Here is a 27,074-nt window from a genome sequence, read left to right as displayed (position 1 = left end):
TGCTGATTTCATGTTCATCTGGAAAAGATGGATACTTTTAAATATTTTGCATCTTATGGTTTGCTTTCAGATTATTGAGGAACTGTCGAACTATTATGACCCATCTCATTCAAAATACAGATTAGATGGAACCCAGTTGCTTAAGTGTGTTGCTTGATTTTAAAGCAGAAGTACTTTTTCTTAGATTTTTCTTTTTCTTCCATAAAACCGATAATTGTCTTTCAATTGGAAATGAGTTACAGTCGCCACTGTTGCAGATACACCTACATATCTTTATTATGCATTTTTACAGGCTTGACATCATTATAAACCAAAGGCCACATAAATAATGCAAGCTGTCTCTGTGACATAACTGTGCAGATCATAATGTATCTTAAGTGCTAGATATAGATGTGGCTAAAGGCTTCAGGAAAACTGAAACTATTTTAATGTTTTCTGCTCTGCAGTAACAGTTTTCAAAGCTTTAGTTTCTTAGACATTAAATGCCACAATGACTGCCTTCTCAGAATGGATACTTAATAGGCCAATTTAGATGCCTTAACACTCTCCCAGCGTAATTTCTAAGATACCCAGTTTTATAAATCTAGAATAATGGTTAAATGCCAGGCTTTAGAAACAGTTTTGCTGAAAGAAAAATGCAAACGGGCAAAATCAAAATTAACTGTTGTAATTTTAACTGTTCTAATATTGTGGGAAGTAGTGTTTCTGGCAGCATTTTCACAGAACTAAATATAAAGCATAATTGTACCTCTATAACACGAGAAAAATCGCTTTCATTTTACACTGACCTTGAATTAAGCATCTGCTCTTTATGCTTTTATACATAGCAATAGTTTATTTTAACTAAGTGAATTAAATCGCTTTCATTCTAATTTTATTTCAGTGTATTTTAGCTTCATAATAATTAAAAAAATTAACTACCATTAATTAAAAATTAAGATTAAAAATTTCAAGTGGCTTGAAAACATGGAATTTAAGAGAAATCTATGTTGAAAATAATACTTGTAAACCATAATTAACATATATACCATGCTTAGGTAGTATATTTACTCTGCAGGGTAACATTTTAAGGATACATTTATAATAATGGTTTATGATTTTATGTTATGTTACCAAAGATCACTATTTAATAAAATAATATGGTTACAGTTGCATTCGAAAGTTAAACATTCATTTTTAGTATACAATTTTAAAATGTGCTTTTCCTGTAACCACATTAAGATGAAGTAAATTTATTTGTGTTGAAGTAATACAAAATCTGGAGGAAAAAATACGTTAACTAAGTAAAGATAAATTTTAGGATTGGCTTTCCTGTTTCTGTGAGTAATGCCTTTGGACTTTTGATGGGGGCTGCAGTGAATCTGTAGATTACTTTGGGTAGTAAGGGCCTTTTAAGAGTACTGATTCTTTCAGTCCATAAGCATGGCTGTGCTCGCCTTGAGGAGGGTTAGTTGGTTCAAAGTCAAACTACTTCTGTTCCCCGTCAAATATGTTTTTTCAAGGTTTTTTGTGATCCAGGGTGGTGCTGCAGCTTCACCCTTGGTTTTGGGATTCCCACAAGGACATCTTTTCTATGGATATTTAATAGTTGGGTTTTCTCCAAAGGGAACTGGAAAAGAACCATCTCTCCCACCATCTTGTCGTTACTCCCTCATTTTGTTATTCTCAGAAAAGCCTCCGCTCCTCCAAGTTTACGTAAACTTTACTTGCATTTTCTACTGTGCTTTGGTTTTTTCGGTGTTTTTACAGTTATGTCTTTAATTCACCTGACAGTTTATTTCAGCGAATGTTATGATTTAAAAAAATCCCTTTTTCTTAATAATGAATCCGTTTATTCAGTGCTTTTCAGTGCATGCAATCTGGTTTAATTAACGACCTTTTGTCGCCGAATGATGCATCGCTCTAGGTGACGACGTCTCCACGCTGATCCCGCTCTTTAATCAAAGACAAAGCTCTGTCCCTGTCATGTGGAGCTAGAGATCTGCTTTTATGTTGTTACTTCATTCAGTTATGTACCCGCCTGCACGTGTGTTCACCCAGTACTGAATCCATGGGACTCCCTTCATCCAGCCTGTCTTACTAGCCTGCCGTGATCTGGGCATCTCTCCCTTCAGGCACAACCCGTTATCTCCATCTTGGAGAGTTAACCCTGCCAAGTTCAACAGCTGACTTCTCTCAGGACTTGAAAACTGAATGAAGCCAATGTAGGTTTTTATCCTCATGAGTATTTAGTATGACTCACAGCCTAACTCTTCTTTGATGCTTCTCTGACTCTGACTTGGTACCTTGTTTTTAAGGAGTATTGTCAGACTTTGGCACCCCATTTTCTTTCTCTTTTTTTTTTTTTTTTTTACATTTTTATTGATTTATAATCATTCTACAATGTTGTATCAAATTCCAGTGTAGAGCACAATTTTTCAGTTATACATGAACATATATATATTCATTGTCACATTTTTTTCTCTGTGAGCTACCAGAAGATCTTGTGTATATTTCCCTGTGGCACCCCATTTTCTTTAGGTTTGGGTTTTTTGGTTTTTCCATCCAAGCTACTACCGACTGGGCAGTAGTGCCCTTGAACCCTGGCCTGTGGTCAGCACTCTGTAATTCCTGCTCAAATCAGTTCTGATTTAGGAACCCAGGTCTTTGCCTAGAGGTGGCAGTGGAAAGCAGCGTTTCAGTGCCTGTATTTCCTATAGCTGCTGTAAGGAATTGTCATAAAATAAGTGTCTTTAAACAAAAGAAATTAATTTTCTACCAATTCTGGAAGCTAAAGTCTGAAATCAGTATCCCTGGGCAAAAATCAAGATACTGGCATGGCCACTCCCCCAACAGAGGCTCTAGAGGAGAATTTGTTCTTTGCTTCTTCTAATTCCTGGTGGCTACCAGTGTTCTTTGGTTGGTAGCCTCATCACTCCGCTCTCTGCCTCCATGGTCACACAGCCTCCTCTTCTTTGGTCTGTGCCAAACTTCCCTCTACCTCACTCCCAGAAAGACACTTGTGACTGCATTTAGGATCCATGCAGATAATCCAGGATAATGGCCCAAATCAAGATGGTCAGTTTAATCACATCCACATAGCCTTTGCCATGTAAAGTAACAGATTTTTGCAGCTTCCGGGGATTAGGACCTGCTGTCTTTGGGGACCATCATTTAGCCTAAGTTCTGAAATCAAATAACACTATATTTAACTCCGATCCAGTATTCATTGGCTGTGTGGGTTTAGGTAATTGTGTAAGCTTTCTTCATTTCAGTTTCTTTGTCTGGAAAAAATGTCACAAGAATACATATCTCTTATGGTTATTGTCAACCAGTGATCAAAGTAGATGTTTCATAATGCAACACATGCTAGCCTTACACTGTGATATAAGATTGGAAGGATATATTGGGTCAAATTGCAGAGAGCCTGAAGTACTGTGCTAAGGAGCCTCATGTTGGTGGAGGGGTGAGGGGTGGGGGAGTTAGGGCATCCAGGGGCCATTTCAGATTCTTTGTGCAAATGAGCCAGAAGGTGATAGAAGTGCATTGAGCATTAATTCTGATATCTGTGTATATAGACAGGATTGAGAAAGAAAGAAAGATAGCTGGAAGTAACAAAATTAGTTGCAGATTATTGAAGGAGTTTTATTGACATGAACTAGAGAGAAACAGTATTTCTGTAAAGACCTGGTATGTCTTCCTTGGACCACAAGTTCAGGAGGGCAGCAGCAATGCCATTTTGCTTATCATGGGTGATGAGTGATTGCCTCTCTAGGGTACCCGAGAAATATTTTCTGCTCCCTTTGTGACACATTCCAGTCCCAATGCACCATGAATTACCATCAAGCATAAGGGGAAGAGGATGGGTCTCTAAAATGACATAGAGAAATTCACAAAAATAAAGGATGCTGCTTAGAAAAGATGCAAACAAGTTATCACTCTAGAAAACGTAAAAGTAACCTGTTTCTGCGTTTGGCATCCTATCTTTGATGGCAGTGGAAAGTAGTGTGAAAAAAATATTATGGGCAGAAATATGTGTAGGAAATAATGTTACAGATCCCCAAAGTAGTGCCATTTTATTAAGGTTTAAGGGCACTGAGTGCTTATATTGAAATTAAGTCAAATGAGAACCTTGATTAGAAGTTGATAGTGATAGTGTAGAACAACTTTTTGGTTTTTGGCTGCGGTCGAGATGCCAGGCAGGAAATAGGATAATTTTAGTTTTTCTAAACATTCCTAGAATGTTTGTCACGGAAACTATAACTGCAGGTGGAGGGTAGGAGTGGTTGAGATGGAAAGAGAGAACCTTCCTTCTGACTTCAGGGTTATAATTTATTTCAGTAACACCCTGTAGCTATCCCCACTTTCCAGATACTTAGCATTAACTCCACCAACTGAGTTTTCCACATATACCCATCTGGGTTTATTATCTTTCTCCAGCTAGGTTGTAAGTCTCATTCATTAGAACCCAGTTGCCTTAATATTTTTGATTTTGTGTCTTTCCTAAATCCTAGCACTAAGAACAGTGCTTTGAAAATGCTTCTTTTGAGTTTACTTGATTAAGTGGCTTTCTGTTTACCTAAATTCATCTCTGACTGTAATCTGCATTCATACTTCTTAGATAATTTTATTCTAATGGAGACATTTCTTCATCTGCACCTGCTTGATTTAATTCAACTTTCAGTTTGACGTTTTAAACTTCATTATGACCATAATTAGTTTAGTTTAATATTTTCAGTCACCAAGGATTACCGCAAAAGTGAGTTTTTAAATTTCTGTCCACTTAAAAGAAATTTACTGAATTGAATTTAAACTTTCCTCTGGACTTTGAGATCCTGCAATAAATTGAACAAAAGTTACCAAAGTCTACATGAGGCTTAATAGAAGAACTGTATCATAAGCGTTAATAGAGCAAAAAATGAAAGCTCTGTCATGTCCTACATTTGTTGTGGATTCATTCAGTAGACGGAAAAATATGAGGATGGAGGAGAGTGCATTTTCTTTTCGGTGTGAAGGGTGTTGCTTAAATGCGATGCTTGTGTTTGCACATTAAAAAAAAAGATACTTATTTACAGGATGATATGACTTTAACGCAGCCATTCAGATATATCTGGCATTAAGAACATAAATTACTCCTGAGAGTTTATATGATATTCAAGTTCATCCATAAACTATGGGCAAAGGTGGTTTTTATTTAGCAATCCTATCTGGCACAGACCTTTTCTCCAAAGAATTATTTGCATTGATCTTACAAAATCTATCTTTTAGAGCTGCGGTCGTAATGAAGTTCAAAATAATTCCTTAATCTCATGGGTTTTTTTTTTCCAGTAAATTTGCAGTTTAGAACGAAGTTCCTTCAAGTTCTTTCTGACATTCCTATCCATGAAGAATGGTTTTGCCTTAGTTATCAAGGGGGAACGATCAGACCAAAAATAGCTTATTAAAAACTAGTTCACAACAATGTTTGCTTGTATTTTTGTTCTGTATTAATGGCCAAGTAGCCAAAGGCTGGAAGCTTGAGGGGTGACATAAGAATATAGAATAACTATTTTTCTTTTCATACTCAGGTGAATTCATACAATCTCTCTCTATAGATTGGCTCCATAGTGTTCATTTTAAAAGTATCTGCCAATATATTTTAAATGTATTTATTTAAAAAAAATGCATAGTTTTGTGCCTAATAGGTACTTACTGCCAGTGTGCTCACCAATTCATAGGCAATGTATTGGCTAATGGAAAGAAGTTATGTGAGCTCAGTGATATCTTCTTTAAATCATTTTTCTCTAGAAAATTTGATTTATCATTAATAAATTTTAAACAGAATAAAAAATTAGGTCTAATTTTATACTTAAAACCTACCTTTATTTTGTTATTTCAAAGAATATCTAAATAAGTAAGTGGAGGCTGTGCATGAATAAGGGGGGAAATGCCAAGTTTATAAATTCATAAATTCTGACATTTATGTGGTATGTGTTCCTCAGCACGTCCTCTTTGACTGCACAAAATGAACAGGGAGGTCTGATAAATGAGCAGTTGCAGGTTTTTCATACAGTGGAGCACCTTAGAAAGGAAAGCAATACTAATTGAGTGTTTATTATGTGCTAGGCGTTATGTGAATGCCATTCATACATAGTCACATTAAGTCCTCCCAGTGAACTTTCGAGGCTTGAGCAATTATCCCTGTTCTACGTGTCGGCAAACCAAGGTTTAATGATGTTGAGCAGCTTGCCTTCGTGCACACTGTTTAGTCAGCCTGAGAGCTGGAAACTTTGAATCAAAATCTCACAGATGCTCAGATCTCTCCTATCCTGCATCTTTTTGTGAAACTCCGTTGCTTAAAAATCAAGCATCTGAAAGATTTATGACACAATTTGATTGCGGTTTTGCGCAGCAGGAAATGAAAAAACAAAACTGGTTCTCTATAAATAATTCTTAAAAAAAAAAAAAAGAAGAGTGGAAGGTGGGTGAAGTGTGAGTGATGGCAACCTGGAGAGAAAACAGTAATCGAGGCATGTCCAGCATCCAAACCCATTTTTGTCTGCCTTTTTTCTTAATGTCCGGAACCCAAATGTTATTGATGTAAGTCAGTCAAGGTGATCTTGTTCTGCTTTGCTTGGGACTTGTTTTAGTCCAGTGGTTCTCAAGCACACACCAGAGTCATCTGGAGAGCTTGTTAAAACACAGGGATCTTGGGCTGGCTCCAGAATTTCTGAGTGACCAGGTCTGGGGTAGAACCTGAGTATGTACATCTTTAACAAGTTCCCAGGTGCTGCTGCTCCTGCTGCTGGTCTGGGACCCACACTCTGAAGACCCTGTTTGTTTAGTCCAGCTCTGATTCTTAAAATTGACAGCACATTGGAATTACCAGGAGACACAGTTAAAACATACTGATACCCAGGTCTTACACAGCTAACCCAAAACATAACTGTCAGGGACTATTTCTTACCCTGTTTCTTATACAAGAATGTCTCCAAAAATGAGTTTCTAACTTTGATTATTTTCCACCTTTATCAACATTCAACTGTCGCATTGAGAAATGTGGACCATCAAGAGTGTGTATATATGTTCCCTGTGACTATAAGAAATCATTGATGTCAAAGGGGTAATGCAATCACTTTGGCTTTGTGTTTTCTTTTAACATTTTTTTATTGAGTTATAGTCATTTTACAATGTTGTGTCAAATTCCAATGTAGAGCACAATTTTTCAGTTATACATGAACATACATATATTCATTGTCACTTTTTTTTTTTGCTGTGAGCTACCACAAGATCTTGTATATATTTCCCTGTGCAATACAGTAAAATCTTGTTTATCTCTTCTACATTTTGAAATCCCAGTCTGTCCCTTCCCACCCCCCACCCCCTTGGCAACAAGTTTGTATTCTATGTCTATGAGTCTGCTTCTGTTTTGTATTTATGTTTTTTTTTTTTTCCACATATGAGTGATCTCATATGGTATTTTTCTTTCTCTTTCTGGCTTACTTCACTTAGAATGACATTCTTCAGGGACATCCATGTTGCTGCAAGTGGCGTTATGTTGTCAGGTTTTATGGCTGAGTAGTATTCCATGGTGTAAATATACCACTTCTTCTTTATCCAGTCACTGGCTTTGTGTTTTCTTAAGTCTCTGAATTGTATGGCTGTTCATTCCTTCACTGTTCATATTGGCACACAGAACTCTTAGAATCAAAATTTTGATCCAATGTTAGTGCCTCTGTGAAACACATAGAATGCATTTTGTGATCTAGACTCTGTTTAGCATCTGAACTCTTATTTTCTTTTGTTCTTACTTCATATCTATGGTAAGAACAAAATAAATACGTATTTATGTGTACATGTGTGTATCTTTTAGTTTATAATGTTATACTGTATCATGTATTTTTGTGACTAGAAGTACATTTTGAGAACAAGGTGAGATTTAAAACAATAAAAATTAAATTAAGGAAATGTAAGCAATGTTAATGATCTTATTAAAATGCATTAGTTCTGTGAACTTTATTTTCATTGGAATAATTTATTATTTACTTATAGTTGTTTTCATTTTTTTAAAGTAATTCCATTTTCCTCATTATTATTCAGCATAAAATAAACAGAGTTCTTAACTTTCTATAATCATAAGGTTAAAAGAGATTATATATACTTGATTTTTTTTTAGGCAACTAAAATATTTAGATATTTTATTTGTGGCATAACAGTATAAGTAACAGAGATTCTGGGATAATAAGGTTTAGGTTCAGATTCTAGATTTTTAAAACTGTATCATCGTTATTTTTCAGATTTGTCTCTATATATCTGGTCAAATTTTATAAGAATGTAGTGACTTCATACAGAGAATCATAAATGTATACACTGTCTTCATAACATCATTTATGTTCCCTATGAAGTGTTACTTTTGAAGACATGTTATAATGCAATTTGAGAGATTTTTGCATATAGTTATGAGAAATACTTCATGCAAGTAACAGAAGGAGATACAAGGAATTTATTTTATTTATTTATTTTAAAAAATTTTTGGAGATGCAAGGATTTTAAAATTTAGGAATACAGTTAAGAAAACATTTTAAAATTATGTATCATTTAAAACAGACCATGAAGAAGATACAGTGTTATTTGGGCACAGAGGAAGGAGGCTTAATAGTGCAAAAAGAAAAGCATTGTGAGAGCTATAATTTTTTGAGCTGGCTTTAAAGAGCTGCACAGAAATTCACCAAGCAAAGATAAAATAGCAGCTATACCCATCATGGTGCTGTAATAAACTTAGTAACCCAGAGTAAATGATTGGCAGGGAAATGTTTGGTTTCCAAATTCAGTGCCTTACTGGCTGGAAGAGTGATGTTACCAAAAACAGAAATGAAGATGTCATGAGAAGGAGATGATTTGCAAGAAAACAGATAAGAAAGACAAGAAAGAAAATGATAACTGAGATGGAACATTCTACTTTACTGAGAAATGTAGAGTGTCATCAAGACTGTGTGTGTATGTAGTGGTGGTGGTGGTGGTGGTGGTGGTGGTGGTGGGTCACTGTGACTGTTGGAAATCACTGATGCCAAGGGAGTGATGCAATGAGTCAGTTAGTGAGAGAAGAACATGACTCTTGAACCTGGAAGAGTATCTTCTTTGGGTGTGGTGGGACCAGATAAGGGAAAGAAAAGTACCCAGTATCTTGCAAAGAGACCGAGCTGCTTGGCAGCATGGGTGGCTGAGAAGTTAAGAAGAAGTACAGTTACTCCCATGCTTGAATTGCAGTGACTTGCTGCTAGACATTTGCCTTCCAGAAGTAAACGTTATCTTCTCTGGAGGAAAATGCTATCTAGAGCCTCAAATGATCTGTTTATTTCTAGGCACAATGTGTAAAAACACGTTACACCTAGAATTCAGTACTCAATAGGAAAAATTCTTCAAAGATGAAGACAAAATTAAGATAGTCATTTCCTTAACTTGGTCTCACCATGTGTTTTTTGGTTTGGTTTTGTTTCCAACTGTATTGAGATATAAGTGACAGGTAACATTGTATAAGCTTAAGTTGTACAGAGTAATGGATGTCATGATTCTTTGTGTGTATATATTGCAAAATTGATTACCAGAGTAAGGTTAGTTAATGCATAATCATTAAGATCTTTTATTGTCTGGCTCAGGCTCCTTGTTTTAGCCTCATCATCATTAGCACCCTCTCCCGTTCATCCAACAAATCTATTTATTCTCCAAATGTGCCTCTCTTTTATGCCTTGGTACTTTCATTCAACAATCTCCATGCCATCCTTTCAAACTTAGATGAAAGTCAGTTCTTCTGGGAAACTCTCCCTGGTCCCTCTCTCCAGTCTAATCCAAATCATTCTTCTTTGGGTATTAGCTGTATTATATAGCATATGGCCCAGAATACCATCAATACTAATTTATTTGTCTCACTCCTTCATGATACTGTAAGTATCTCAAGGGAAAGCGTGCTGATGATTTAATTTAGTCAACATTGTACCAAGTGACTATGAGAAAAGACGGATGATGAAAAGATAAGACAGCGAAATTGAAACATTTACTATTTGGACCAAAGGAGGAGTCCTTAAAGAGAAGCTGAAAGCAAAGCCAGAGGAGATTGGTGACAATAACATTTGGAGGATAAAATTAGTTCTCTTTTCTAAGCTGCAGTAGACAGAATTTTAGTGGTTTTATGGATTATTTCCTGATACATTCTTAACTCATATGCACAGATATATTATTATTAACTTTGGATATATTTTACCTGAGATGTATGCAGTTTCTTGTAAAAGAGAGGAAAGACACAGAAAAATATCTTGAGCTAAAATTTCTTTGGGGAAAGCACTAGCTTTAAAATGAAATTTTCTCATATTCTCTTTAAAGTAGGGATCTACATTTCCTGCCAAGGATTACTTTTCAGTCTCTTTTAAATTAAATATAAAGTTTTCTAGCCAAACACAATTAGACTGTTGGCTAGGATGTCGTGAACTCAAAATAGTATTCTTGGAAAGCTTTTAGGGAGTTAATTAGAAAATGTGGATTTAAAAAACTAAATGATTTTTATTTTTTATTTTTAAATTATTAAATTTAGTATTCTATTTTTATCAACAAAATTTCTGAAACATCAATATGAACATCCAATAGTTCTAATCCATAGAATCAGCCTATTTCAAAGCCCAGTGTGAAAGCAAAGACCATGTGAAGCTTTTTATGGAGTGGAAAAATCTGCTCTTAAATTATCCTGGATTTGACCCATTCGCTGTGCATGTTCAAATCAGAAAAGATGTCCCTTTTAACAGTGCTTAACTGTTACAGCTTGTACATTTCCATTTCATTACCAGCATTGCCTTGCTTTAGATTCCAGTTGTGACCGTCTGTATTCACATTATCAGAACAACTGAGCACCAGCCACAAAACACTGTGGTGGTGTTTGTTTACATTTTCAAATACTTCTAACATGAACTGCCTTTTTTGTATATTCAGAATTTAGGTTGCCCTTTCCATCACTGACTAGTGATAACTGTAAATAACTGGTCACAGAGACTGCTGATGAGCAGGCCTGTAGCATAATATAAAGGTCAGAGAATGATAATTCACGATCGTCCTTAACAGAGTATACAAGGCATTAAAACACTGAGGTTGAACTCTGGTGGCAACGTGCAGGGAAGAAACGGCACAATGTGAATCCCCGCTCATAAATGTGGTTGTGAGGAGGTTAAGAACCAGAACCAAATTATGTGCTCTCTCAACAAATGCACCGACCTGAAGGTCAGCCCTCTGTGTATATATAACACGGGAGAGTAGGTACTTTTAGACATCATAGCTGTTCCTAACTCTCTTTAATACTAATTTAATCTTTAGTTTAATATAGTGTGGCTTTTTTTTTTAAGTGGTGCAAAGGCAGATATGTTTCATCTCAAGGCACCATAGCTTTTATCATCTTGCAAAGTATTCAAATACAGGAATCATTTAAATTTGGAGCAGAGGACACCTGCTCAATGTTTGTCAGACCCTGGTCATGTTGAAGGAGTAAGAGTGTGACTGGAAAACCTGACTCATTTGCATACTTGTGAGTGTCACTTACGTCCGGCAAGCCTATTGCGTGTTAATGCAGATGCCTTGTACATTTCATTGCCCCTCTGCACCACCAGGCTTATGCTGATTTTTGATTATAGAGAAAGCCAAGCTGCTTTTTAAAGGAAGGTATCTCCAAGAAGTTCTCTCTCCATTACAGTTACTGCTTTATTGAGACCAAGTGCTATACTTCTGCCCACTTTCATTGCTTCTCTGACTTTCAATTCCTATACTCCTACAAGCAAATTAACTGGCCAATAGACAGGAAAGGTGGCTTGACCGTAGCTGGGCTTCTCAATCTTTTTCATGACATGGAACCTGTAGGAAATGATAGTATTGGTAAGATACACTGGGTAAGTTAGAGGGAATTTGAGGGTGTATTTTTATATAGGATGTTTAAGATAAAAAGTCTTTATGTTTTCTTTATATAATTATGGTAAGAGAAATAAAGCATTGGAAGATTAATATTAAATACTGGGTTTGAACAGTGCTAATGCTTTTTTTTTTTTTTTGCCTCCAAAGGTAGTAAGATCTTTAATTTGCTTCCTATTAAAATAAATCTTTTTTGAATTTTTAAATGATAAAATATATGTAATATAAAATGTTCTGTATATAACAAGCATTTCTTTCTCCACATTCTTGACAACACTTATTTTCTGTTTTGTTTGTTTTGATAGTGGCCATCCTATGGATGTGAAGTGATACCACATTGTGTTTTTGATTTGCATTTCCCTAATGATGGTGACATAGACCATCTTTTTATGTGCTGATTGGTAATATGAATATCTGTTCAAGTCCTTGGCTCACCTTGAATCGGGCTTTTGTTTTTTGTTGTTGTTGTTGAGTTATAGGAGTTCTTTATATATTCTTGATATTAATCTGTTATCAGAGTATGATTTGCAAATATATTGTCAGGTTCTATGAGTTGACTTTTCACTCTGTTGATAGTGTCTGTTGATGCAAGAAAGCCTTAGTTTTGATGCAGTTGTTTACCTCTTTTTTCCTCTGTTGCCTTTGTTCTTGGTGTTTTGTCCAAGAAATAGTTGCCAAATCCACTGTCACGAGGCTTTTCCCCTAGGCCGCCTTCTGACAGTTTTAAAGCTCTTATGTTTAAGGCTTTGATTTTGTTTAAGTTAATATTTATATATGATACAAGGGAAAGATGCAACTTCACTGTTTTGCAAATGGGTATCTTACTGATCTTTTGCCTGCTATATGTGCTAATTTCTGATAAAGGGCTTTTTGAAGTCTCTAACAATGATAGTGGGTTCATTTATTTCTCTTTTCATTTCTGTTAGTTTTTGCCTCACATAGTTTGATAGGCTCATATATATTGAGGATTTTTATGTTTTCTTGGACTACTGAACACCTTATCGTTATGTAATACCTTCTTTATCCCTGATAACTTTCTTTACTTTGATGTCTGTTCTGTCTGGAGCAAATGAAATTTTTATTCACAAACACATGTGAATAAATTCTTCCATTAATATGAGTCATTTCTGATAATTATGATGCATTTTTTAATTTAAACAATTATTTTAAAATTCTCAAAAATTTAAGTTATTCTCACTTGTTTTGAAAGCTAGGTCAAAAAATTTGATTGGGATGTATTTACCTAGTGAACCTCGAAAACAATAATTACTATTTTTCATTTCCTCCCTTAATAAATACTTAGCGAGTACTTACAGTGTGCCAGACTGGGGTGTGTGTGTGTGTGTGTGTGTTTTATTTTGATCAAGTACATTAGGGATGTGTGAGTTTTAATGAAAAAAGAATATAATGGGCAATTCATTGCATAACTTTTGAAGAACTTTTTGCATCAAATTCTCTGTGTGTGTGTGTGTGTGTGTGTATGTTTGTGTGTGTTTGTGTTTAAATGGTACCCCTGAGGTTGTGCCTTATGTTTCTTAAATATACTTGACTAAGATTTTCAACCTGTACCTCTCCCAAACATTTTCTTCCTTTCTTTCACTAAAACGTAGGTTCTACTTTCTACATATTACATAATGGGAAATGAGGTGTTGTGATAACAACTGTCAAAAACTCTTTAATCTCATAGTCATTTTCTGCAGAGTGTTCATTTTAGGAAGAAGAATAGAGCTTGAGTATCTTATTTTTCTAGGTATTCTTTTTGGATTAGCATCTTGATTTAGCAACTTGGAATTGTAAATACTGTTTTAACTGTTTAGTGTAAGTGGTTTTGAGCATGGGGCCTCAAAATTTAGCACGTACCAGAATAAGCTGAGAATTTTGTTAAACAGATTGCTGAGCTCTGCCCCCAGAGTTCCTGATTCATCAAGTCTGAGACAGGGCCCAAAAGCTGGCATTTTAAACAAGTTTCCAGGTGACACTGATATTGCTGGTTCAGACGCCATACTTAGAAGACAACTAATTTAGAGTATAAAACATGGGGAGATGGATCTAAGTCCAGTCCTGGCTTCAGTATTTACCAAGGGAATCACCATGGCTAATCATTTAATTTTAGTTATCCCAGATGTGAAGTAGTAATGTCTAATCCTACCTTCTTAGGTTTGTGGGGAATACCAAATAGCAAACTATTACTTAATATTCCCTAATTTAAAAGCATACTGATTTAAAGACTGACCTGAAAAATTCCAGTATTTTATACTTCTCAGAAGGTATTTATCTACTGATTCTTTGGCCTAATAAAGATGATACTTATTTTAAGGAGCCTTCTCAATTTATAGTTTGGAATTAGATGATCAAAAAAATACAGCTACTCTGTGTAGTATCTTAGAGTTTTAAATGTATCAGTTATTTTTAAAACGTGTTTCTACTTGCCTCACAAAGAGTTATTCTCCAGTGAATGTCATACAATATTGAAACAGAAAACTTGGATGCTCCTAATTAAAATTGTTGGCTGTAACACCTTTGTTATTGAATTTTGAGTTGGTAAAACCTCCAGGTGGTTATTTAAAATTTCAACAAGTGTTGTTTCTTAGTTCATTTTTGTTTCATAAGTCTAGGAAAGAGAACTCCAAAAGCAGTCCTTTTTGTAAGTCCTTTTTCAAAGGTGAGATGCCTTGGATTTGTAAAGGAGAATTTTGGTATGGAAAAGCAGATGTCTACTGCTTTCATTTAGCAACAGATTCAGGAAATATTTATTGAGTACCAGAGTTTAAGCCCATTTGCAAGGTGTTTTAGATACTGTAATAAATAAGTATATGCATTGATATGTTTATGATCTAGTGGGCCTATAGCTTCATATTCTTTGAATTAAAATTGAATATGAAAAATGCATCTAAAGTGTTACATATAAAATGTTAGGGAATTCTTAGGTGAGGGAGTCATTTTGAATCAAGGAATTTTGAGTCTGGGAATTTATGAAGGCTTGGAAATGAGAGTCTATTTGAGATATGTTGTGGAGGGTAAATCAAAGTATTATAAAGACCAAGAGCAGAGGTTATAAGTGTGCCCAGAAGAAAGACCAGTGTAAGGGAGACAGAAAAGAATGATGTGTTCAGGTAACTGCATGAACACATACAATGGGTATAAATCTGGGTGTTTGAGTAAAGTAATATATGAAAGTTGAAGCCATATATTGTTAAAGAAAGTTATTTCCTAATAAGTTGAGACTTTTATTCATAGAACAGTGGTGAGCAAACTGTGGCCTGTGGGCCGATTCTGGGCGATGCCGGTTTTTGTTAATACTGTTAGTAGGAACATGGCTATCATTCATTTAAGCAGTCCATGGATGCTTAAATGCTGCAAAGATGGAGAGGTGCATAGTTGTGACAGACTGTATGCCCTACAAAGCGTAAAATGTTGACTCTATGGCCTTTGCAGAAAAAATTCTCTGACCTCAGTTATTTCCCAGTGCAGTGTGAAAGGCCACTCTGTGGACTGTTAGTTACAGATACATGACAGTATTAAAAAAAAGAGCTTGCCCCAGAATGCAAATTAATTCACTGCTTCCTTTATCAAGAAAGTCTCACTATGGAGAAAACAAAACAAAACAAAACAAAACAAACCCCCAGTGGACAGTGTGTGCAATGGATTGATGAGTATCTTACCGAGGCTTCTCATTTACTTGCAATCCAGTAACATAGAGTTTAGTTCCAGGACCGCGCTGTGAGTCAGTAAAAGTATATTGCAAATTTCTAAGCAGGATGGTGGGATCAGATGGGTATTATAAAGGACCAGTAAGTCAAACAGAACCTTATCTTTAGTTTCTTCTGCAATACTACAGCAGAGAATAGAGGGCATACGTGGGATTTTTAGAGTCAGACAGAGTTGGTTTGAAACCTTTAGGGGTTAGCTAGTAAGGGGGTGACTTGATACCCAAAAAGGGATGTTCCTTTTCTCTTAATTCATGTTCTAAAAATCCCACACAAGAACTCTGAGTGTTCTGGCTGATTTAAGAAGCCTACTCCAGCAGTCAGTGGGTCAGACAGCGGAGCTGGTGGGAGGGGCAGGGAGCACTTCCTCATAGCAAGGGTGGTTCACCACAGACACCAGGGTGGTGCTATGGAAATTGCTGTAATAATGGTACTGTTGAACGCTTTGTATTTTCTGCTACTCATGAAGTTAATAAAGGTCATGACAACGTTGAGTAGCTCACATCCCATCAGGTATGTTACAACAGCCTACAGAATCGTAATCAGTCAAGGAACGTATCTCAACTCAGAGGATAAGCCTGAAGAGTGTGTCTCTCTTACTGTACATGCACAGAGTTAAAGGTCAGTTGATCTGATTCAAAAATATTTTAATTTGTCCATGCAAGGGTATTTTTTTCTTACTAATTTAATTAGGGTGAATACCCAAGAGATTCTCAAATAAGGTGGGGTAATGTCTATTTATTTATTTACTTATTAATGAATGAATGAAGTTACTGGGGATTGAAGCCAGCACGCATACACTCTACCACAGAGCTATTACCACCCCCCTGAAAAAGTCAGCTTTTAAATTGCTTAATCTTTGTAATACCAAGACTTTGGAAGCTATTATCCTATGATGCCTAAGTGACTTTCTTTAAAATAGCATGGACTGTGTATCAGATCTCTTTTTGTAACGGTTTTTTAATGACTTGTGCATCATCACCTGGGATCTTTACTTCTGCAACATCTAGCTATAAAACTCTACTTTCTTTAAACCTTTACTACTGTGTGGTTTATGATATGTTTTATTAGAAAAGAGATGTTTCTGTAAAACATCCCACTCCCCGATCTGTATGAGAAAAGACGATTTAAAGGCTGGTAGAGACATGCTAATATTTTACGAATGTCAGCAGTGTTAGGTGTGATTATCACTGCAGTACTCATTCCAAGAGGGGAGTTGATTTCCTTTGCAGGTACGTGCTCGAATAATCTCATCTCAGACACAGGTGAGTGTTCGTGTAATCCTTCATTTTTCCATTAGGAATTGTACATACATCATGTAACCCCAATTAATACGCATTTAAGACTGGTGAGCAAATGATATACTGCTGTAGTGTGTTCATAGGGCAGTGTAAAAACACGAATGCTGTTTGCATTTTTCAAAATTGATCTCCTGACATGTCTCCCTTTATTCATTTTCCTTGCAAGTGAGGGGATATTTAAAGGATGTCATAATTAGCATTGTTTTGATAATTTATTTTGTATTTATTTTTGTGACTGAATTTTCTCAAGGTATATTGGATTGGGGAAATTAAGTATTAATATTTTTTTCATTGTGTAGTTTCTGGGAAGTTAATACAGGTGCCTTCAGTTGAAGAACCATTGATTAGATTCTTTTATCATTACTAGAATTGTGACTTTTAGTCACTTAATTCTCCCATGGTCTCCAGATCTATTAACATTGTTCATTTTTTTATGGTTTTTTGCCCCCCCCCCCCCCAGCCTGGAACATTATTATCATCTTTCCTGTGTAATTTCATCTGAACCCACAGTGCTGTCACTCCCTTGGTCTTTTTATTTTCACACGTGCTGTACTGATTTTGAACAACCTTGTTTATTTTTGTTTATCAGGTTGCTTTTGAGGGTCTCCTAAGAACTAGGTACTGTGTAGGAAACAACACAGTCATGGCCCCAAGCAAAGACACAAGCATAGTAACATTATAGCATTTGAGAATATTTCCTCCTGTTCTTGCTTGTGTGTAAGTAGTTATATAACACGTATGTGTAAAAACATACTGTGTATGTATATGTATAGACACATACACACACACTGTTGAACTTCTGTTGTGGTGCCTGATACATAGTAGGTAATCAGTACGTGTTACACATTAAATGTGATACAGATGTTTTCTCCAGCTCACTAGTTGGCCTTTTGATCATTACATTGGTATCTTTCATAAACAGAAATCCTTAACTTGAATATAGGCCTATTTTTCAGTATTTCCCCCTTATGGTTAATAATCTTTACATTTTATTAAAAATACTTTTCTCAGTCCCACATCACGAAGATACTGTTGTATTATCTTAGACAAGCTGTGTTGTTTTACCTTCCACATTTCAGGAACATCCTATGTGGAATTTATTCTTTTTGAATGCTGTGAAATAGCGAGTCAAGGTTTGTTTTTCCCCACAAGGCTACCTGATTTATTCAATCTGCATTGAAAAGACTGTCCCTTCCTTCACTGCTCTAACGAGCTAAGCTTTTCATAAATCAGATGTACAAATATATGTAGAATTTTCAGGATTTTTTATCCATTTCTCTGGCCCACTTGTCTTTACTCCAATACCACTTTGTCTTGATTATTCTACCTTTAAAATATCTTAATATCTGATAGAGTCAATTCTCCAACTTTGTTCTTCTTTATGACAAAGTTGGCTATTCTTAGTCCTTTGGAGTTCTGTATTAAGCTCAGAATCAGTTTATCAATTTTGGGAAAAAAACATCTATTGAAATTGTGCTGGATCTCAGTGAATCATAGGAATTGATGAATAATTCATGTATTCATCTTTGTTCTGAGGATCCTTGGGGTCCTGGGATATTAAGCACACACAGGAACAAGGCTGGAAGTGTTTATTCATTGACACATGATTCAGACAAATTAATATAATAACCTGTCTCTTAAAAATGATCTTAATTCATGCCCTCTGCCGCTCATAGGACACTAAACTCTTTATTCTATTAGCAGCAACTGATGACATAAACATAACCGCAAATCACAACTACAATTTATCGAGTATGTTAGATGGGCCAGGTACTATGTTAGGTCTTCCACTTATTTTAATTTATAATTCCTATTAAGACTGTACATGGAGCTATCCCTTTTTATAAATAGCGAAAATGATACATTCAGAGAGGCTAAATAACCTGCCAAATGTTGACCATCTAGTAAATGCTGAGACCAGAGGCCAAACCCTGCCATGTCTTTTGCCCCCAGTCACATTCCCAGTGCCTTGGACGAATAAGACTGGAAAGATTGACTCGGTGGATATGTGGTAACTGAATGAGCACTGCTGTCTTTCTTTCCATTTCCTATTAATAATTCACATTTCTTCCCTCAAAACGATGAAACTTCCAAAATGGTTTTAATAAGTAGCAAGTTTAAAGTTTGTAGTAGTAGAATCATATTTGGTCATAAAGTGGTATGAAATCTAATTGATCAAAGAAATTAGAGAAAGAGCGCCAGGGGGCCCAGAGTGTAGGAATCACTTTAATACTTCAGGAGGCTCTGTGTTACCTAGCGTGTCTTTAATGTTTTATTATCTCTTTTTTGAATTGATAATTAAAGTAACGGCCTAAAATCTGTCCTTTATGGCAAAACTACATTGATATTTAATTGTTTCTGTCATTATTTTTCCTCTCTGAGTTGGAAATAGGAGGAAAAAAAAGGTGCTTTAAAAATTATCTGCCAACCTATTAAGATATGTTTAAGTAAAACTGACCTAAGTTCATAAGAAAATATAAATTTGAACATAGAAACCTTTTAGACCAGTGAGTAGAACCGTGGGACAGCTTCCTTTCTCTTTTCTGTGCTCTGATTATATATATATATATATATATATATATGTTTTTTATGCGTCTTCTAAACACATTTAGTGCTTCAAGTTCTCATTTTTACCCACATAAAAATAAACTCTACAAAACCAATCAGAGTGTGGGCAGTATTGCTGTAAAAAGAAAATCATCCAAGTTATTACGTATTAGACCTGGTAATTTCCGGTAATTCAAAAATTACTGTAATTTTTGCACATTGTACCAATGGACACATGGATTCAAAATAAAAATAGTAGAAGAATTGTTTTGTACTGAAGGTAGAGTCATCTTTGTGCTGTAAAACGTTATTGTACTTTAGGATAAACTTAGAACAACAGAATATGGTTGATGACAAACAGTATTTTATGGTTTTCTTCTTCATTTATCTGATAAGCACATCATTCTTTCCCCAGAAATACCACCAATGGCTGGTACCTATATGCTGATAGCTCAAATGGAAAATTTGGTGACCAGGCTGACATCCTCACTCCTGTTATTTCACGCACAGGACCAAAGTGTACCCTGGTGTTCTGGACTCATATGAATGGTGCTACCGTGGGCTCTCTTCAGGTACTGCGTAGGCGATTGCAGTTTCTCAATTTGTTTTACAAAAATTCCTACTGTATAATTTACTGTTATTAAAATATATAGTCTGCTAATGAATGCAAATGGACAGTGATCAGCACTTCACTAGTTTTAAAATGGTATAATTGGGGGGGAAAAAAAAGCTTTAGTAGAATTGGACCTGAAAGGCTAATAGGGATTTTTTTTAGCTATTAAGTTTATGATTATGGCTTTTATTGTGAGGTGACAATAAAATATAATTCTGTGTAACACTGGTCTATGTAGGTTTCAGTATCAATCTCTGAGAAGAACACAATTGAATATATACACTTTGGTGGCATTTCAGTGTGCAGTTCTTGCTGTCTTTGATGGTAATGGTGCTACATTCTTCAATAGTCTCTTCCTAATTGTTTCTTTTAAAAAAATATAAAACTGTTCTAAACTCACAAAAGGTTGCAAGAATCTCACAGATAACTCCAACATACTTTCCACTCAGAGATCCGTTTTTAAGTAGCATCTTTTTTAGGAAAAATTCAATTCAATATGGAATTACTTCCACATTCCATGGTTTTAAATGGAAATAATTCCTTCATTTTCCCTAAACTTTTATGATCTTGATATTTTAAAAGGTCATGATGCAATCATTTTGTAGAATTTCCCTCAAATTGGATTTGTTCAGTGTTAAGCATTTTTTTTCTATATCATCACCAATATTGTGTTCTTTTTATTGCATCCCATTGGTTAGTACATGGTGTTTGTTGGTCTCAGGACTTTTGTTCCCTTTGTTATCAATAAATATTTTGTGAGGAAATATCTTGTAAGTATATAAAATCTAATCTCAACTCAATTTTACCCATTAGTTTTTGTTTCCTTTTAGTCTTTTTTGCTGGAATTAATTTTACTATGATGGTTGTCTCTGTGATTTTCTAACTCCATTATTCTGTCTACTTTTGTAGGTTGGTTTTCTATTGTTAAAAAATAATCTCTCCATTTATTTCCATTTATTGATTTATATCAGTGTGGACTCATGGATTCCTATTTTATTCAATTTGTTTTCATCCATTATTATTATTCATTAGCTCTTCAATTGTACCCGATTTTTTTCTTAGGAGATCCTTTAAACTGACTTCTATTTCTCTTCAACAAATCCATCATTCTTTAAAGCATTTCTTTTCTTTCTGGACAAAAAGATGTTCTAGACTCATCTTTTTGTTATCCTGTTCCATTGCTGGAGTTAACTTTTTTTCAGGGGCTCCTGGTTTCTTTTAGAACACCAAGTTATACAGGCAAAACAGAAAGAATCTGGAATTTTGATGACTAGCCCTAGGTCTTCCCTGATATATGCCTTATATAATAGATAAGGTTTGTAAGTGTATGTATGGATACATCATTTACACAGAATAAGCCACCTCCATTTTGAAGCATCTTCATTTATACTCCACTTCATAGCTTATGTAACATTTTCCAAGAAGCCATGTCTGAAAAATAAATCCCCAAATTCCAGGATTTTTAAAATTAATTTTATCAATTTTAGACCAGGGATGTTTTTGTAGAAGATCTCTCCCCTGTTAAATATGATTAATTTGTTTTCTAAGAAGTCTATGTTTAGTATATTTACAGAGATTACATTTGAGCTACTGCTTTGTTTTCCCTCAATAAACAGAAATGGACTGCAGATCAACTGCTTACTGGCCATATTAAATATTATTTTTTCTAAAAAAAATAGGTCAAATATATCTTATTTTTAAAATGCTGTTGTTATACTCAATGGCTTATAGTAACCTGTAATGAAAAAGAATGTGAAAAAATATGTATATATTTATATGTATAACTGAATCACTGTGCTGTACACCAGAAACTAATACAACATTGTAACTCAACCATACTTCAATTAAAAAAATGGAAAAGGAGAAAATGCATAAAGAAAAAATAAAAAACACCTCCACAGTTTGGAAAAAAATTTTTAAAAAGCTAAAAAATAAGATGCTGTTTGTTTTTTTTTTAATTGGAAATGTTACATTTATAGATCAATTTTGGAAGAATAGTTTCATTTATAATAGGTGAGACTTCTTACCAAAAACAGTTCAAGAGTTAAGTTGTTTGTATATATGTATGTGTGTGTTTAATAATCTGAAATCATCCAGCTTGTCTTATGGGTTGAAGTTACAATTTACCATTTGCTTTGCCTGGAGTTTTAAAAAATGATTTTAGGCAAAATAATCGATACAACTTACTGCAGGGTTTGAATCAGAAAAATGAGAATTATTTACCTGGTGTATTTTGTGGTTGAGATTAATTATCTGAAATACGCTTTCAGTTTTTTCAGGATAAGATTTTGTATTAGTAGATGAAAAATTATAAAACAACATTAAAAGCTTACAAATAATTAATTATCTAATAATTAAAATGGTAATACATATGATCCTTGTTTTTGTGCTTGGCTGAATAAAATAACACTAAATGTTGCTTTTCCATCTTGCATGAACACAGTTTTCCTTTGTGATTTGTATATAGAGCAGTATTCACGCAGGGAAGATTTATTTCCTAGACATCCTTTTTAGTATCCTTCAAAAATTATTTTTATGTTTTGTAGAAATTATATTTTATTGATTTTAATGATATGTTGATTTAACTTGAATTTTATAGACCAAGAATTTGGTGATATTTGTGCTAGCCACATATCACTTTTTATATGACTCTAGAAACTCTAGCTCTATAAAAATAACCATTTGCATTTAACTTAAAAAAAAGAATAATAAAAGCATTAAAAGTTACCTTCACTTTCAAAAGTCAGAACTCCCCAAACCTTTTATCTGAATGGTTGTACAAATTGTGTTGTTAACAAGCAATGTTGTGACATACTTAAACTGGATAAGGCAGTTATTTTAAAATGTGAAATTGTACTGCTCTTCCCAATTCTCTTCAGTTACTCTCTGGATGGCTCTTTTTGCATCACTGTAAAAGAAGAGCCGCGATCATTTGTCTGCTAAGATGAATCTGAATTGCTCTTTTGAATGAGGGTCCAATAGTACAGGTGAGACTGTTGGGTAGGGAGTTCCCACTGGCAGAAATGAGTGGGTACCACTCATGTTACCCATATGTGCTGTTGGAAACGAGTGGGTTCCCATTGTAACATCATCCCCACTGAACCCAAGGTCATTCTCAAAAGAATGTTTTAGTAAGTAATTCTGTGCTTTTCATATGACTATATGAATATTATTTAACATAAGAGAATTCCATTGTTCCTGCTGTCAGATTTTCAAAAGCTGAGGTAGTTAAGAGTTCTTAATTAAATAGTGCCCAGGTACTTTCGGACTTGACTGACAGATATTCACATGCCACTTTATTACACAAAGCTTGTGAGCTACCCTGGGGGCACAGTGGCTGTTCTAGGAAACAAAGAGATCGAATGAACAATGTCTCAGCTTTTCTCTTAGGGATTCATGTTGATATTAAATTTTTAAAAAATTACTGGGAAAATTCTGCATGTTTAAAATGTATCAAGGTAATATTTCAGCATTTCTTACTTGATTTATCTCTGCAGGTACTCAGCAAGAAAGACAATGTTACTTCTAAATTGTGGGCTCAAAGTGGACAGCAGGGTGCACAGTGGAAAAAAGTGGAGGTGTTTTTAGGCGTTCATTCCCATATACAGGTTTGTAATCCAAATAATTAGCTGATGATTGAGTTTTGTTGAGTTTTTTCCTTTAACTTTATTTTATTTCCTTGATTTCTTGTCTTCTTGTCTCCCGTTTCCTTTCTGATGTGTTGTGTGCTTACCACTGCATATGGCATTTTCCACTTAACAATTCTGGCGTGTGCTAATTGTTTTCCCATCAGACAACTGTATTCCTAGGAACATTTAATTTTAGTGACAACCATCCTGCCTCCACAGTCTCCCAGGTATAAAGAAAACCTCCTTCTATTTTACAAATGTATTCCCACAGACCGTAGAATAATCACATTAATTTATTTCAGACCTGATTAAAGAAACCTTTGAAAGGAACACTCAGTTGTTGAACCTTATTAGAGAAAATAGATTTACTTAATTGCAGAATATTTGGGGAGGCACAAAACTGTGTGATGCTTTGTCTTCATGTAGGTTACAATAACGTGAGGAGGATAAACCCTGACAATCCAGGAAAAGAACAAGTAATACTTAGATTCAAAGGTTTAAACTGAAAGTAATTATGTTCCAGGATATCTAGTGTGAATTTTATTTCATTTTAATAGATTATCAGAGAAACAAGAGCTCCATGGATGGGAGTGTGTTTTGATTTTGGCTTCTCGGGTGTTTTTGTCAGAATGGGTGTTTCCTGGAAAATAAAACTTAGCTATTAAGATTTGTCAAGATTGGGTAAGAGAATAAGAATCCAGAGCTATTTATATCAGAGAGTATTTTTTTCTTAGTCTTAAATGCACAGGGCTTTAGTCCATGAATTGGAAGCTGCTTATATATAGATAGAAGATACAATATCTCTGCTAATTGTTGCACTTCCAGTCCTCTGTATATGTAGTAAGAGTAGACAAATTGGCTGTGAATATTGAGTAGCTTTATCTATAATCATCTGCTGTGTCTAATAGATCAGCCCCTTTCAGCTCCAGTGGAAGGACAGGCTACATACAGCTGTTTAAAAGCGTTGATACAGAGTTATCCCCAATTCCTTAGAATGTTAGGTATAATAAATGCATGTATTTTCAACCTCTTTCTTTCTTATGGGTCATTAGTGGATAACTTAGGAAACGGTTAAGAAGTAATTTCAACCTGAAGGAGCAAAGATTGAACAGCAATTGAGTGGTCTTGCACAATATGAAATTTATTATTAAGAGGATTCCATGCGTTCAGCCTCTAAGACCTTTTACCAGAGGCAGGAAGAATCATCAGCAAGAACACGGAGGAGGTTTTGCTGCTGCCAGACCCTGGCTTTCCACTTCAGGCGGTGAATTCGTAACTAGTCTGTGCAAGTGGTGTATTTGCATAGTAAAAGCGTGTTCAAAATCACATTAAAAGGGATTTAAGCAAAGGAATCAATTATTAATTTAGCCTCTCGGAAATTTAATTTTTTTCACATATTGAAATTTGAGGAGAAATATACCCATGTTGTTTGAATCTTGAAAAAGTATTAGTGGCTTGTGAATATTTGATGTTTAATGTGGTTCATTCATTCCTTCAGTAAAAACATATCAAGGGCCTACTATGTGCAAAGCACATTACTGTGCACGGGAGAAATAGTGATGAGACGGGCATACTATCCCTGTTTCTTCCATTTTTACTGGATCTTTCCCTTTGGCCTCAGAAACATGAGTGCCTCTAACCCTTGGGTAAAAATATATGATATTTTTAGACATGATTTGTTGAGTCAGCAGTGGGTAGTTTTCAGAGTAATATTTGGGAACCCCCAGGTTACACATAAAAATTTAATTATAATAATTTTTATAACTAGAGCCATCACACATATAGATCTTACTAAGTGCTAAGTACTGTTCTATGAATTAAAAAAAATTTAGTCCTGTAACTGTATGAGGTACATACTATGATTATCTCCATTTTATAGATGAGGTTACAGAAGTACCTAGAAGTTGGGTAACTTTCCCCACTCAGTCTAACTACAAAGTGCCAGTGGCAGGCTTTGAACACAGTCAGGTCATCTACAAGTCCATAATACTGGGAAAAAAATATCATAATTGCTCTTTAAAAACGTTTAATCACATTCAACAGTAAAGTCTGTGGAATCTTAACCAACATTGTCCAGAGCATTGAAGTATTTGACTATTTGGAAATGGCAGGCAACTATACTGTGTCTATGAGATGACAAAAAAAAAAAAACCCAAAAAACAAAAAAACAAAACAAAAAAACCACTAATACTGAGATACTTACTGAATTATCTGATTTCTTAATCACAAAACATTGCATTACATATTTAAGTGTTCAGATATATCCAGATAATAGAGTACCTTTTAAAATTTGTGTATCAATGTTTCTTTGGCTCAGTTTCCTTATGAAAAGTCTTAATTTTGGTTCTTTCTAATTTCACCTCTTCCTAATCACATCCGAGCTCTTAATCTATCTTACACATTTATTTTTCTTTTCCAGCACATCTACTATGAAGGATAATAATGTATTTCTTTTATGTAAATTTGACACATGAATTTACATTAAAAATTGTACTTTTATTTTGCCTTTTTTGTAATGTGAATGACATGATTCTCAGTTATTCTCACATGTTAAAAGGAAAACACCTAGGTTTTCATACAATCATATAAACGCAGAACACATCTTAAGGAAAAACTAATTATTTCTTTCAAGAAAAACACTTGTTTAGATTTGGTAAAAAGATGGATGGGAGTTAGATGACAATAAATATTTTGTTTAAAAATCATGGAGGTAAATAGGTATTTCTGATTAACTCATCTCTGATTGTCCTAAATCCACTTTAAAATACATGATTATTTCTTATGCTAACACACAGATCCGTATTCAGCTTGCAGACAAATTTAGTAGAAGCCACCTGCATTAGTTTCATTTAAACGACTCCTGTTACTATTTTTCATTCATTCCATCAAAGTCCGTAGAAGTGGGATCTAACTGTTCAACAGTGACACACATGAGAGTTTTGTTCATCACCTACACTCATCAAAGGCAAGTCACAGTTGTCTCAATTCCAAAGACGTGGCCAATTAAAATAAAAAAACAACTCACGGTATTGAGGTTTGACATATTTTCAATTTCAAATGGTTGAGTTGGACAGATCAGAGGAATGGCAAGACCTGGACAAAATAGAGTTAAAAGATATGCTTGCATCTTCTTTCTTGTGGTACATTATGCCTCCTGGTTGGCCTCCTGCTTCCATATGTGATTAGGTGCCCAGAAGTGAGCAGGTCTTGTTTTGGGTATGAGAGTTGCAGATGCAGCAGTGGTAGGTGACGCCTATCAGTTTCATAGGCCTCTTATCCTAAATATCTAAACAAGAGGTGGTGATGGTGCCACTCCCGCATTCTTGCCTGTGGAGTGTGGTGCCGACCTCAGATATCCCTACAACTTCCTGGGTCAGCC

The 27,074-nt window shown here is 35.0% G+C and overlaps 1 protein-coding gene across 1 annotated transcript in view; it reads left to right on the top strand.

Annotated features, from left to right (window-relative positions):
- MALRD1 (MAM and LDL receptor class A domain containing 1) overlaps window positions 1-27,074 on the top strand; it is a 365,316-nt gene that overhangs the window by 70,225 nt on the left and 268,017 nt on the right. The window contains exons 12-13 of the mRNA XM_032474166.1: window positions 19,869-20,025; window positions 23,564-23,674. Coding sequence (XP_032330057.1) covers window positions 19,869-20,025; window positions 23,564-23,674 — 268 coding nt within the window. The remainder of the gene's footprint in view (window positions 1-19,868; window positions 20,026-23,563; window positions 23,675-27,074) is intronic.

Source organism: Camelus ferus, chromosome 35 (assembly GCF_009834535.1).
Source record: "Camelus ferus isolate YT-003-E chromosome 35, BCGSAC_Cfer_1.0, whole genome shotgun sequence".
Classification (NCBI taxonomy): Eukaryota; Metazoa; Chordata; class Mammalia; order Artiodactyla; family Camelidae; genus Camelus; species Camelus ferus.
The sequence above is the reverse complement of the archived record's forward strand: the minus strand, read 5'-3'. Positions and strand labels throughout refer to the sequence as shown.